Source organism: Dendropsophus ebraccatus, chromosome 4 (genome assembly GCF_027789765.1).
Source record: "Dendropsophus ebraccatus isolate aDenEbr1 chromosome 4, aDenEbr1.pat, whole genome shotgun sequence".
NCBI lineage: Eukaryota > Metazoa > Chordata > Amphibia > Anura > Hylidae > Dendropsophus > Dendropsophus ebraccatus.
In genome coordinates, this window is record NC_091457.1 from 113,188,773 (window position 1) to 113,202,273 (window position 13,501).

The following is a 13,501-nucleotide window of genomic DNA, read 5'->3' on the forward strand; positions in this document are numbered from 1 at the left end:
CTCCCCCAGTGCACCAAACCCCCTCATTTACATATGGATTAAAGTCAAGATTTTTTGGGAAAAAGGCGCTGAGGATGAACATAAGAAAATGACCATTATTCTTAGCGTTCTGTAGGCTATAGGAACATAACAGCAGGTTAGAGTCATAGATGGGCACCTCCACTAAGGACCCCTCTCTATTAGTCGTAGTGGAGAGTGGTAAAGAGAAACTCTTGCACCTGTAAATTCATCCCGGCCATGTATGAATAGGGGCATGTAATAATAATAATGTAATACATGTAATAGCGTAATATGACAAATAATGACACACACATTAGATCACCATTTAGTTTAAATAAAATCTTTTTATTTCAGGCAGTAGTAAAAAGGATGTAAATTTAAACACAGAGGCAAACATTACCCAGAAGTCCGTCATTCCTGTACTCTATATGGTATGAACCAAGGAGATGTCAGTTTTACATTGAACAAGTTGAACAATGACATGTTAAAAATGTAATTTGTTATTTTCTAAACAGTACAAGTTGCATACAAAAAATAATTCCAACATATAATGTATAAATAATACATCTATTCAGTATCCAAATAATACTAACCTATGGCATCCAGTTAAAGGGGTTTTCCAGGATTAGAAAAATGGAGCTGCTTTTAGGTTGTGTATGGTAGTGTGTGTCTGTGGGCGCCATCTACTTCAAGAGAACTAAGCTGCAATACTGCAGCTGCAAAACAAGAGGACAGGAGTGGTGCTGAAAGAAACCAGTTATGTTTTTCTAATTCTGGATTAACCCTTTAACAGTGCTCCCACATCCCTATAAAGCCATACTGTAACTGAGAGCTGAACAAAGTAAGCCTGTCATAAACTAATCAGGTTCAACGTCCTCCCCTGCACTGATCATGCAAATCAGTACAGAGCAGAAGACAGAGGGGGCTGACAGTAGAGAAATCATAACCTCATATAATAATAGCTGTTGGCCAAATGTCTTGTATTCTCAATGGAGAGAGTAATTTGCTGCCAGGCAGCTCTGGTGCCAGCTTCTCTTTGAGAACACAATGGCTAGGGGCCCAGAGCAATCGCCCAATCTTAGAGGGGTATCGCGGTATCAGAAAATTGAACATAAATTAAACTATCCCCCCCCCCCCCCCCCCCCCAAGATATATTTCTTTCTAATATAGTGTTATTACAAATAGCATTGGCTTCAGTGTGCTTTTGCGTGATTCACACAGACAGGAAGCTGAAAAAAGAAGAACTACAAAATGTGTGTTGTCTACAGCTCCCTGTCACAGGAGGCTTGGTTGTATCTTGTCTCTGAGGCTGTAGCCCCATCCATGAGTGATGACACAATCTCAGCTCAGCCCCTCCAGCCTACATCATTATCTCCCTGACATATACACAGCTACATATATATCTTTATTTGGAGATTTAGGGAGTGTAAGGTGTGATTACAGAATGCTGCTTTGTGATGATTGATGCCACAGAAAGAGCAGACAGGGAGAAAATGCAGAAGGTGCTGCAACTCACTGATTGTATTGAGTGTTGTTGGAGGAAAGTAGGCAGGGTGGGAGGGCTATGGTGGAGAACTGAAGGAAAGCATCACATTCTGAGAATTAAAGAACAAATTAACCAGGAAGAACAACCATTAAGTACAGAACTAAGACCCCAAAAACAAATGGAATTGTGGCGATTTCAGAACTGGGACAGACAGGTAAGCAATCTGCTTCCGCAGCATTTTATTTTTACCTGATGTTGGAATACTCACTCCTTTAAACCCTGATACAACTACTAAAATACTGCACTCTAGGTCAAGAGAATTTATACTTCCCCTGTGAACCTGAATACAACTACTATAATGCAAGCCCCTTGGGAAAAGAATATGAAGTCAGTACACTGTTTTACTAGACTGGAGCTGGCCTTTAAATGATTCTTTAAATTCCTTGCTATAATAAGCTTACTGGGCATAACAAATGCTTCTCTCTAGGGATGAATGGTCATAGTGGTCTCATTAGCTAAAAAATATTAAAGCATCATTGGCAATTTTATTACATTTTAAATATTTTTGCTAAAGTAAAACCCAGAAAAAATGAATATGATGCTGATAAGGTCAATGAGTTTTAAAGGGACATTATTGTTCAGGTCTGGGTGTCCAGGGATGTGCCATTTGCTCTGATTGCACTTTGTAATTGTTTTCAATGATTATTAAGACCCAAAAGTTAAAGGGGAACTTCCAGCAGGATAGACAAACCTAACCTACTGATATGTCCATATTGCACCGGAGACACAAAGGAGCAATGTATGTCTCTTACCTTCCTCCTTGGCGCTGTTCCAGTGCAGTTAGATCTGTGCTCCACGGTCAGGTGAGACCGCTAGGAGTGCTGGGGCACCCGTTAGGAGAATTACCTGCCCCCATAGCGCCCATCTGGCCCGCTCCATTCATTATCATCTGAAAGGGGCGGACCGGCTGGGGGAAGATCAGCATTATAGGGCCGGGTAGTTCTCCTAACAGTGGCCCAGTGCTCCTATCGGTCTTACTGAACCATGGAGCACACTACTAGCTGCACTGGAACGGTGCTGAAGAGGAAGGTAAGAGACATGCCTTCCTCCTCAGCTCTCGGGTGCAATAAGGGGCTAGATTCTTCCAACCTGCTGATAGTTACCCTTTAAAGAGGTTTTCTGGGACATTGATGACAATGTTGGGGTTTGACTCCTAGTAAACGATAAATATACGCTCTTCGGAATGTTGCAGCCCCTTCAGTGAGATGATTGCTAAAGTTCTAGGAGGTGGATCCCTGCCTTGACCTGATAGTGATATCCTAAGTATGAATAGCATTGTCCTGAAAACCCCCTTTAAAAACTAACTTGTAACCCAAAACCTTACAATTTTGGAGTAGATCATGCCACATGTCACACTCGCAGGATCCAGGAAGCTGAGATTTGGGGGGTTGTTTAACTTATTGCTGGGCCTAGTTGCAAGGGAGAAGTTGGTCACTGGTAGAAACACAATGCTTCCCTATGTTACAGGAGGTAACAGGGGCAGCTAAAGACGCTCTCTAATTTAGAAACTTCATCCAACAGATCTCAATCTCAGCTTCTAGGCTTTGTAATTGTGACAGTAGAGGAATCCTGGACTTACCCCCTTCTGATTTTTTAAGATTTTAACATATAGGCCCAGATTTTTAAAAGGGAGTAAATTATACACCGGTAAAAACTGCCCACAGCAACCAATCACAGCTCCTCTATCATGTTACCAGAGCTGAGAGCTGAGCTGTTATTGGTTGTTGTGAACGGTTTACACCAGTAAATATTTTATACCCTTTGGTAAATCTCCCCTATAGAGTTTAGAAGCAAATGACCTGAGCAACACAAGCACAGATACCTTGTGGATATGAAAAATAGGAAAAAGTACAAAGAGAAAGACCTAAAGATTATAAAACATACTAAGCGATTTATAATAATCTGCAACAATATTGCAAGCAATATGCTTGGCTGGAGTTCATAATAGCACCATATTACAGTCCCTGAATTCTTTTTTATTTTTATTTTTTTTAAATTATGGTTTACAACCATTATCTCATATTAAGCATTTTCAAAGTATATATAGTGTATTTACATACAAACATATAATCAGCAGGTAGTATTAATTGCTTTGTGTAGATAGAAGCACCTTTGAGTATCTGTTGATAAATTAATGGAAATATATCTAGGTTGCTGGCAATTACCATAAGCCTTGGTGGTTTCCAGTTAGTCATGAAAATATGGCTTGGTATGCAGTTTTCTTTTTTTTTTCCAAGTGTTTCTCTATCTAGATTTGTTTGTAAAAAAAATCCTATTAAAGAGGTTATCCAGCATTAGAAAAACATGGCCACTTTCTTCCAAAGACAACATAACTCTTGTCTCCAGTTCAGGTGCGGTTTGCAATGAAAGAAAAGTCCCACCAAATTGAAAAAAGTCAGAAAGGCAGGGGAGAAGGGAGGAGTTGTGGGAAAATAATAAATAAATACAGATGAGCGAACCTGGAGCATGCCCGAGTCGATCCAAACCCGACCATTTGGCATTTGATTAGCGGTGGCTGCTGAAGTTGGATAAAGCCCTAAGGTTATGTGGAAATCATGGATATAGTCATTGGCTGTATCCATGTTTTCCAGACAACCGTAGAGCTTCGGATCGTCTCGAACCCGGTTCGCTCATCTCTATAAATAAAGTATACTGCAACATCAAGTACCCGGCTAAGTGATTGCCCACTCAACCAATCAGTGATTGGGACAGGACACCATTCACTCAGCTGGGCCCTGACGTTACAGCTGGAAGAGCTGGGTATGTGAGGTTCCAGCCGAATAAGACATCCAGTTGCCGTCAATGGGACCTGGCGGCACAATTATGGGTGAGTTTACCTGTTTATTATTTTCTCGGCTCTTTCTCTTTAAGCCCCATTCACTTCAATTGAGTTGCAACATCCCACCCAAACTGAGACAAGAGTGATGCTTTCGCTAGAAGAATGTGACCATGTTTTTCTAATGATACCCCCTTTAATAAAGTAGTTGGAGTTTGTGATTGCCAATGAACTAAAAATGCTATTTGAGTGAGACTGGTTGCTATGGAAACACTGCCTAACAGCTATTTCTGGTTGTCAGGCGACAAGTCCTTAGCAACCAGACTGAGCTTACTCAGTTCTACAACTCAAGGCCAAACTGTCACTGAGCAGATGTTAGGCTATGTTCACACACAGTAAAATATAAAATTAATTTTTATAATCAAATTAATTTTGAGTGAATATAAAACAATGTGTGAACAGGTGCAAAAGCAGGTGTAAATAATGAGGATTATTTGGACGGTCTTAATCAATTGTGGCCGTTATTTTATATGGTGAGTGCACTGCCGTCCAATGGAGTGCATCATTACCTGTATTTTGATATTATTTGACCATATCCTTACACTTAGAATATCCTTAGCAATTAGTAAGAACTTACTAACATGTTCCTGCGATTTTTCATAGAGAACCTTTAGCACCTGGTTATACTGGAGAACTTTTTTCTAATGACAAATCAAGGTCTTTCGCTGATGTAACCTACAACCTGTATGATGTTAATTGATAAAAATTTCCCTTTCGATATAAAAATAGTACAAAATATAGCACCAATTCTCTGCTACAGAAAAAAGTTCTATGTACCATATAATATGAGATACAGGAATCATAATTACATTAACAATAAAAAAAATACAAATATTTCCCAGATGTAACAACAGTGGAAGACAATTTGGACCCTGTGACTTGCAAGGTGTTTTTTTTTAAATTTAGCAAATCTTACAAAAATATTACAATATACATATATTTTTCTAGATTTCTATGATGTCTTAGCTTCCGTCTTCTTGAGGTTTATCTGCAAATGAAATTGATAAAAATATTAAGAGTAATTATAATAACACTTGTAGCTCATGAAGATGGGGGGGTCGTAGTCTACATAATATCCATCCTATATACCTATGGGTGAAGTGAATCTTTCTTGACCTCTCCAATATAGAACTATGTGCATGAGGAGGACTATAGGTCCCATTGCCCTAGTATTGTAAATGACACATGGAGCTCTGTTACAAATTTTGCCTTTGGGCCTGGTATCTTCATATTACGCATAGAGGAGGAAAACACTGGTACTTCTGGCTTCTGTCAGCAGCTTATATCACAGAATCTTGATATCCACCATACCCAATTCTTGTTTTTATCTAATCATCTACCCATTGGAGACAGTCGTAAAACCTAACGTTCCAATGTAAACAATAGTAGAAACTGACCCCCCTCCCCTTTAGGCTGGGTTTACACTGCATTTTTGCAATCCGTTTTTTTTCATCCATTTTTTGCGAGAAATGGATGCATTTGTGTTCATCCGTTTAGATACGTTTTTCCATCGACTTCCATTATAAAAAAAAGGTCAAAAAATGGATCAAAACACATCCTTTTTAGTGTACACTTAATGTGGTCAACCGCATTTTTGTGTATGCTAAAAAACACGGATGCGTTTTGATTAGAGATGAGCGAACCTCGAGCATGCTCGAGTCCATCCAAACCCGAACGTTCGGCATTTGATTAGCGGTGGCTGCAGAAGTTGGATAAAGCCCTGAGGTTATGTGGAAAACATGGATATAGTCATTGGCTGTATCCATGTTTTCCAGACAACCTTACAGCTTTATCCAAGTTCAGCAGCCCCAGCTAATCAAATGCCGAACGTTCGGGTTCGGATTGACACGAACCCGAACCCGGTTTGCTCATCTCTAGTTTTGATCCGATTTTTGATCCCTTTTTAATAATGGAAGTCAATGGAAAAACGGATCAAAAGAATGCACACAAATGCATCAATTTTTTCGCAAAAAATTAATGAAAAAATGGATTGCAAAAACGCCTAAGGCTGCATTCACATGTCCCGTAAAATTGTCCGTGGTCACGGATCCGTGACTACAGACAATTTTAGGATTCATTCACATGAATGCAGCCATTCACACGATCTGTGCTGCGCCCCCCACGGATCACGGCACGGATTTCCCCCTGCCATTCCCCTGCCGCACAGAAGATAACTACTCGCCTACTCCCACCGTGTCGGTGAATATGTGAGTAGCCGACACGGGGGGAGTAGGCAAGTAGTTACCTTCTGTGCTCCTGTCATCTCTGCTGCCGGGTGGCTGCACTTTGGGGGATCCTCCTCCAGTCATCACGGTGCAGATCGCGGCACAGATCGTATCAATGAGGCCTAAGGGCCTAATTACGCAATTTTTGGTCTTAGTTTCTTGATGCAGCTTGGGTGATATTTCCTTAGGAAGCAAGAGTCAAATGAAAGGTGTTAAATCTGTGACTAACCTTCTTTTCTATGCACACATTGTAGTTCACATTGATCTTGCTCATCAAACCTGTTGAAATTCCCACCGCAGCCACTGTATACAAATGGGCGACATTCTCTTGCCCGCTGATTATAATACCATTTTAATGTGTATTTGGTGCATTCCCCTTCCAGCATTGGGAGACTGCATATATCTGAAAGTGAAATGAGACCCAGCATAAAATCATAAGCTCTATATTAATAGAACTGGCCATATCTATATTATAATGATGATGATAATAATAATAGGCTGTACCTACCATGTTTTGCAGTGTCTCTCTTAGTTCGAAGGTTGACCTCAGATACTGTTGGGATTGTCACATCTGTAAAGTAAATATATAACAAAGTCATACTTTGGGGGGTCAGTTGTCCTTAGTTTAGATTAAAAGAATTGTCCAGAATTGGAAGAACATGATTGCTATCTTCACGATTGTTGTTGTATATAGTATGTATTCTGAGCTCAGAATGGTTACAGGTGGTAATCACAAGGGTCTATCCAGGGTCCTATTCTTTATAATATGATCCTGGGTGACATAGGAGAAGGTTGGGCAGGTAAGGTTTGTCTGTTTGCTGATGACACAAAAGTGTGTAATAGAGTTAACATTTCTGCAGGTGGCTTTAATATGGAAAATGATTTAGCTTTACTAGGTTAGTGGCCAAAACGATGGAAACTCCAGTTCCAGATGTAAAATAAAGCACTTGGGTATCCAGTGTTGGACTGGCCCACCAGAGGACCGGAGGATCCTCTAGTTGGCCCTCAGCTTTAGAACCTGCACTAACATTGACTGACATGTCATTTGTCACTGGTTCTTCATTGGTGGGCCCCAGGATAATTTCCTCTGGTGGGCCCCAGATACCCCAGAACGACACTGTGGGTATCATATCTAGTTGTGTTAGTAAAAACTTTAGAAGAAGGATTTGGGTGTTGTGATATCTGACAGCCTCAAAATAAGTCAAAAGCAGGACAGACAATAGGGACAGTTTGCAGATTGGTTGGCAACATAGCTAGAGGTATAACTAGTCAGAAGACCACATAGAACCTGTGGACAGGTGTGGCACTGGTTTTAATAGAAGGCAGCCATGTTTAATCCTATACAACACCTGTACAATTGTCTTTGTAGCAACATCCAGACCAATGAATAGTGTACTGACCGTCTGACAGGATAGTGCTCTCTGTCCCATCTTCTTCCAAACCGTCCTTGTAATCGTCCACTGTATATATATGCTCATAATCAGGATCATTCGTGTTCACTACCACCCTCAGTTCACGTCCTACATGAAATCATGGGAGTAATATGAAAAAAATAAACTCTACATAATGTATGGATTTCATATAGAAGGAACTTTAAAATGTAGACCTGAAGCAGAAAAAGCAGCAAAGAGCAAGGAGATGCTAACACATAAGAAAAGCACCCAAACACAAAAGAGTCCAATTGTGCCCAGCTCCTGGGAACAGAATGGAAGGTGTGGCAGGTTACACTTTACTTCATCTTTACATTGTTTGCATCAATAATAATAGTCATTACCTGTAGAACGCATTGATTTATGGCTAAAAGAGCTCAAAGTACTGTATGGGGTATCAAGTGAAGTAAAAGGTTAAAACCACAAAAAAAAAAAAAAACACCAGAAGCCTTTGGTCCCATAAATTCTTTAAAATCACCCAGACTATTGAAAGACAAGGTATGGACAGCTTAAAGTGTCACTATCATTATAACCTTCAAAATCCAAATCAAGGCTGGGTTCACACACAGTATATTTGAGGCTGTATTTGTGAGGCTGTATAGCAACCAAAACCAGGAGTGGATTGAAAACACAGAAAGGATCTGTTCACATAATGTTGTAATTGAGTGGATGGCCGTCATTTAATGGCAAATTTTTGCTGTTATTTTAAAACAACGGCTGTTATATTGAAATAATGGCAGTTACTTACTGTTATATGGCGGCCATCCACTCAATTTCAACATTGTGTGAACAGAGCCTTTCTGTGTTTTCAATCCACTCCTGGTTTTGGTTGCTATGAGGACCTGACATGAGGACCAAATACAGCCTGAAATATACGTAGTGTGAACCCAGCCTTGCAACAGTGAATGTGATATAAAGCAAGTTTCCAATAAACATTCTTTTTTTTTGTTATCATGGAAAACAAGGCACTTCCTGACTGTTTTTTTTTTCTCGAAAGATCTAAACACAGGAAGTCCCATGTTTCCCAGGTGATCTGCTCTGAAGTCATGTGATTAATGGACACATTGAGCCGTGACTCTCTGTATTGGCCGGGACTTCCTTTGTTTACTCTCTTTTTTTCAATCAGCACAAGACTAAAAATCTGCCTTCAGGAGACTGGACCTGGGGATACAGGTAAGTATAGCTTGGTTTTACAGCATGATAACTAAAATATATAATGAATGTATATAGCAAACTTAAAATTTTTAACAACAGTGACACTTAAAGAGAGAATACTACAGACATACAGTAGAAAGCATAGGCGCCCAGTTATCCATTTTGGATGACAGAACAATTTACCCTTTGAAGCTAACCTACTTTTTCGAGACAGCTAAAAAGCATTTTCACATGTACTCCTGGTTTTGCCATGTGGTAGCCAAGTACCTTGCATTGGTTGTTTGAGCCCTTCCTGTCTATTTACTTGTAACACAATAGGAAGGGATGAAATAAGTAATTCTCACAGTAATGGAGGCAATGTGAGTCAACAGACAGGTAAGTATCAGCACAAATTAGAGACATGTGTTAGTTAAAACAATGGTGGACACCACATTGACAGGACATGGCAAGACACAAATTCAAGCACAATCCTGTATGTCTTCTTGTAGCTGGCTGTTCGAAGTCTTCTTAAGTGATACTTAACAATGAAAGCAATAATGCAAGATGCAGAACTAAGACTGAGAATCACCATGTTTCTCCCTGTAAGACGCGCTCTGTGACTGACCACCATATGACAAGCCAGAGCAGTTATTAGGGACACAGGCCAACCTTACATATACTGTTGACCATCGCCATCATGTATTTATCACAGTGCAGCCATCAACATTGTCTCATTTACTATTCATAGCCATGCTGCTGGTGACATACATGAGATCATTCAACTAGGGACTAGACCTTGATGACCAGATCTGGACTTGGAGTCTTTTCATCTCAATTTTAATCGATAATTTATTTAGGTCTCTTATTTTGTGTTACAAAACACAAACATTTCAACTTGAACATTGGCCATCCTGTATTCATTGGTATATTCTTGTTCCTTCAAGATACAATACACTGCTCGGACATATCACAGAGATAGAACATAGGGGAAGGCTGGCAAGGGTATAAGGAGCAAAGATTCCCCAAGCAACTGTTGGTTTGATAGATGGAGGTTGGCAACACCAGTGTTAGGCTGGCTTTACACTGCCTTAAAACCTTGCAAAAACGCCAGCGGCCAGATGTTCACTGGGGATCAATGGAAGTTGCATTACACACAAGGCTTTTTTTTGGAGGTGGTGTTTTTCTCTCCTCTCTGGTTTTTTTTAGGCTCTATGACAGTTTTTCCAAATGCAGCATGCCAAGGGTGTGGTGGTTTTTTTTTGTGAACTGTGGTGTTTTTTCTACCATAGACTTCAATGGGATCTGCTTATCTCAAAAGCGCGATGTGCAAAGCAATGTGTGTATGGCGTTTTTTTCTGGCGTTTGTGTCACCTTTTGTGGTCCAGCAACTAGGTCATTTGATAGCAGAGGAAAAAAAGTTCAGCACACAAAAATGCCTGAACCACAAACAAGGTCATTCACACATGAAGGCAAAAACGCCAGAAAAAAACGTAAAGGCATGACAAAAAGAAAGAGCTGTGTGCCTGTATCTGGCCTTCTGGAGCCATTGACCGTTTCTCCACTTGTAAGGATGATGAAACGTTTGCCAGCCCTCCCCTGATAGCGTGTCTTACCCCAGCATGTAGGGACAGATGAGATAGAAGCGTAGATGAAGCAACACCTGATTGATTTAGCCTTTGTGTGGATAATTTGTGAAGCATGAAAGATTTGTGGTGTGGAAAGAATTTGCAACTAAACCATCTGCTGCTGCAACGTACATCCTGGCAAAGCCAACTCACCCTCATCTTCATCAATGTGAGAGAACTTTAGGGCTGGGACTGGGACAAAACGAGGGTTAGATGGATACGATGGGGGAGATGGATAGTTGGAAACATAACCTGGGAGGTGCAAGGACATAACAATAGATTCAGATGTATAGGGCACAAGACTGGCAAGTCAATCACATGCTTTATCAGGAAATTCTGAATTCTGGTAAGTGGATGCAAATACATATTCTATAAATTAAAAGGGCAGCTGGCTAAGAAGTGAAGGGAGTAACAGCAGCTGCATTAGTGCATTAATATTATATTTAGAGGACTAAGCTGCAATACCAGATATAACCACGCACAAGAGTGGCGTTTCTTTCTGAAAGAAGAAAAAAAAGCAGACCCAATTTTCTAATATCCCCTTTAAGTTTGAATGCAGTAATACAGCTAATATCAGCCTTATATTATTCTCACACCAGTTGCCCTTTATAAATACAGTAGTTAAAAAACAGGTGCATGCATGTTCATAGTGGGGCAAATACTGTTAAACTTACTGGCACCAAACAAAGCACAAATGCATGATAACCAAATCCCATTCTGCCTATGGTTAATGCAGCCAGACCCTGTATTGCCTCAAGCAGGTTACATTATTATTGTATAACAATATTTGCCACCTAAAAATGCATGCAAATCTATATGTACATTCTAAGATTATATGGAGAGTATAGAATAGAAATGTTGTAGTGGTTATATAATTAATCTATAAAATATTAATAATCTACGGGGAAATGTGACATAATCTGTGAAAATTATATAACTATTATATTATAATTATACAACTATACATAATGTTATAGATGTACAGGAGGATGTCTCACTATGCACTAACTAAAAGGGGCAGAGCTGAGAAGCTCTCATATATCTTTATATGGTCACATAAAAGCAAAGATTTTCAAACCTGAATTTCATTAGAAGTTGGAAAATTATGGACAGGAGAATTTAAGAACTTAAAGGAGTTTTCCACTTAAAACTAATCATCCATGGGATAGGAAACAAGTAAGAGATCACAGGGAGTTCCGCCTTCGTGGCCCTAGCGATTTCCAGATCAGCCCACAGCCCCTTTGTTTTAAATAAAGCCGCGGTTCGGCACGTGACCCGCCACTCTATTCAAAACAAAGGACCTGGGAGCTGATCTGGTAGACACCCTGGGGCACGAAGGTGGGACCCCCCTGTGATCTCTTACTTGTCCCCTATCCACAAAAAGTTAGTTTTAAATGGAAAACACCTCTAAGCGGATCAGAAAGTCATGTGGCTGTATGAAGCACACAGAGTGCTTATGGCTTCACACGCGTAGGGACTCCGTTTACTACAGTATCGTGCTTCAATACAGCAGACCATTACAAAGGTATTTTTCAATTAAAGAAGCAGTCCCAGGTTGTTTTATTACCTCATTTAGTCATTCCTTTATATATGAAAATGCCTGAAATATTGTCCTTCATTTGCGATCTTACAGTGACCCTCTGGAAGTTACATGTGCTTCTGTGCTCTCAATGGGCTTACCATCACAGCCAGCAGAACCTCCAGTATAATGAGGCTGCATAAACTCTCCTCAGGGGACAGAAACTCTCTTTGGAGTAACTGATCATCATGTGGCTCCTGTCACAGTTACGCTGTGTTTGTGTGACGTCTTTTCTATTTGCCATTTTTTGGACGTCTCTTTGAACTACCAGCATTTTCATGCCAAAATATGGTGGTAATATTTAAATTAAGGGTGTAATTTGCATAATACAAAATGACAGTGGTCCAAAAAGGCACACATAAAACAGCTAAGAGAAGACATTGTCGGAACATAGCCACATAGAGTTCAGGCTTTCTGATTGTATACTTATACTCATATAGCTTTATATATATATATATATATATATATATATATATATATATATCTTATATATCTATCTATCTTATATATATATATATATATAGAGAGAGAGAGAGAGAGACAGAGGAGAGAGAGTGGAGGATTATTACTCTGTCCTCCCAGCGGATAAAAATTATACTGGTGCTAGCTGACCATGTAATGCTGTGCTGATGCATCATGGATCTGATAGCAGTTTTGAAAGGGAGAGAATGCAGTATGAAATCCAGAAGTCAAGATGGTGGCTGATCAGAAGTCACATGACCCTGTATGGATGCGGCAGAGCTGGGAAGCAATAGATGACACTGCAGGGATAATGGCAGTGAGTGTGTATTATATGGGCAAAAGAAAAAACCTGGGAGTGCTCCTTTATGTGATACTAGTTGGGTCTCATGATAGTAATGTGGAGCCATAATATGTCCCTTCTAAAAGATAGAGAGATTATTTCAAATGTTGATAAGTATGCCAAATGTTTTTATTTTTATGGCATATTAGCCATCTGATCCTGTCCATTTCATTGACTTAATCCTTTGTACTAAATACTAATACTAAAATGGATTCTGATGAAATAAATTCATATGCCTCTTAGAATGCTTAGATCTAGGTAACACGGTGAAGGGGTTATGTAGAAAGACAGAAAAACACATTGCACTAGGATGTTAGTAGGTGT

The 13,501-nt window shown here is 39.8% G+C and overlaps 1 protein-coding gene across 1 annotated transcript in view; it reads right to left on the reverse strand.

The window, feature by feature from the left end:
* Window positions 1-4,154: 4,154 nt before the first annotated feature.
* Window positions 4,155-13,501, reverse strand: part of COL7A1 (collagen type VII alpha 1 chain) — a 131,959-nt gene continuing 122,612 nt past the window's right edge. The window contains exons 113-117 of the mRNA XM_069967921.1: window positions 10,950-11,048; window positions 8,008-8,127; window positions 7,116-7,178; window positions 6,837-7,010; window positions 4,155-5,370 (exon numbers count right to left, since the gene is read on the reverse strand). Of these exons, the coding sequence (XP_069824022.1) occupies window positions 5,345-5,370; window positions 6,837-7,010; window positions 7,116-7,178; window positions 8,008-8,127; window positions 10,950-11,048 (482 nt within the window). The 3' untranslated portion in view covers window positions 4,155-5,344. The remainder of the gene's footprint in view (window positions 5,371-6,836; window positions 7,011-7,115; window positions 7,179-8,007; window positions 8,128-10,949; window positions 11,049-13,501) is intronic.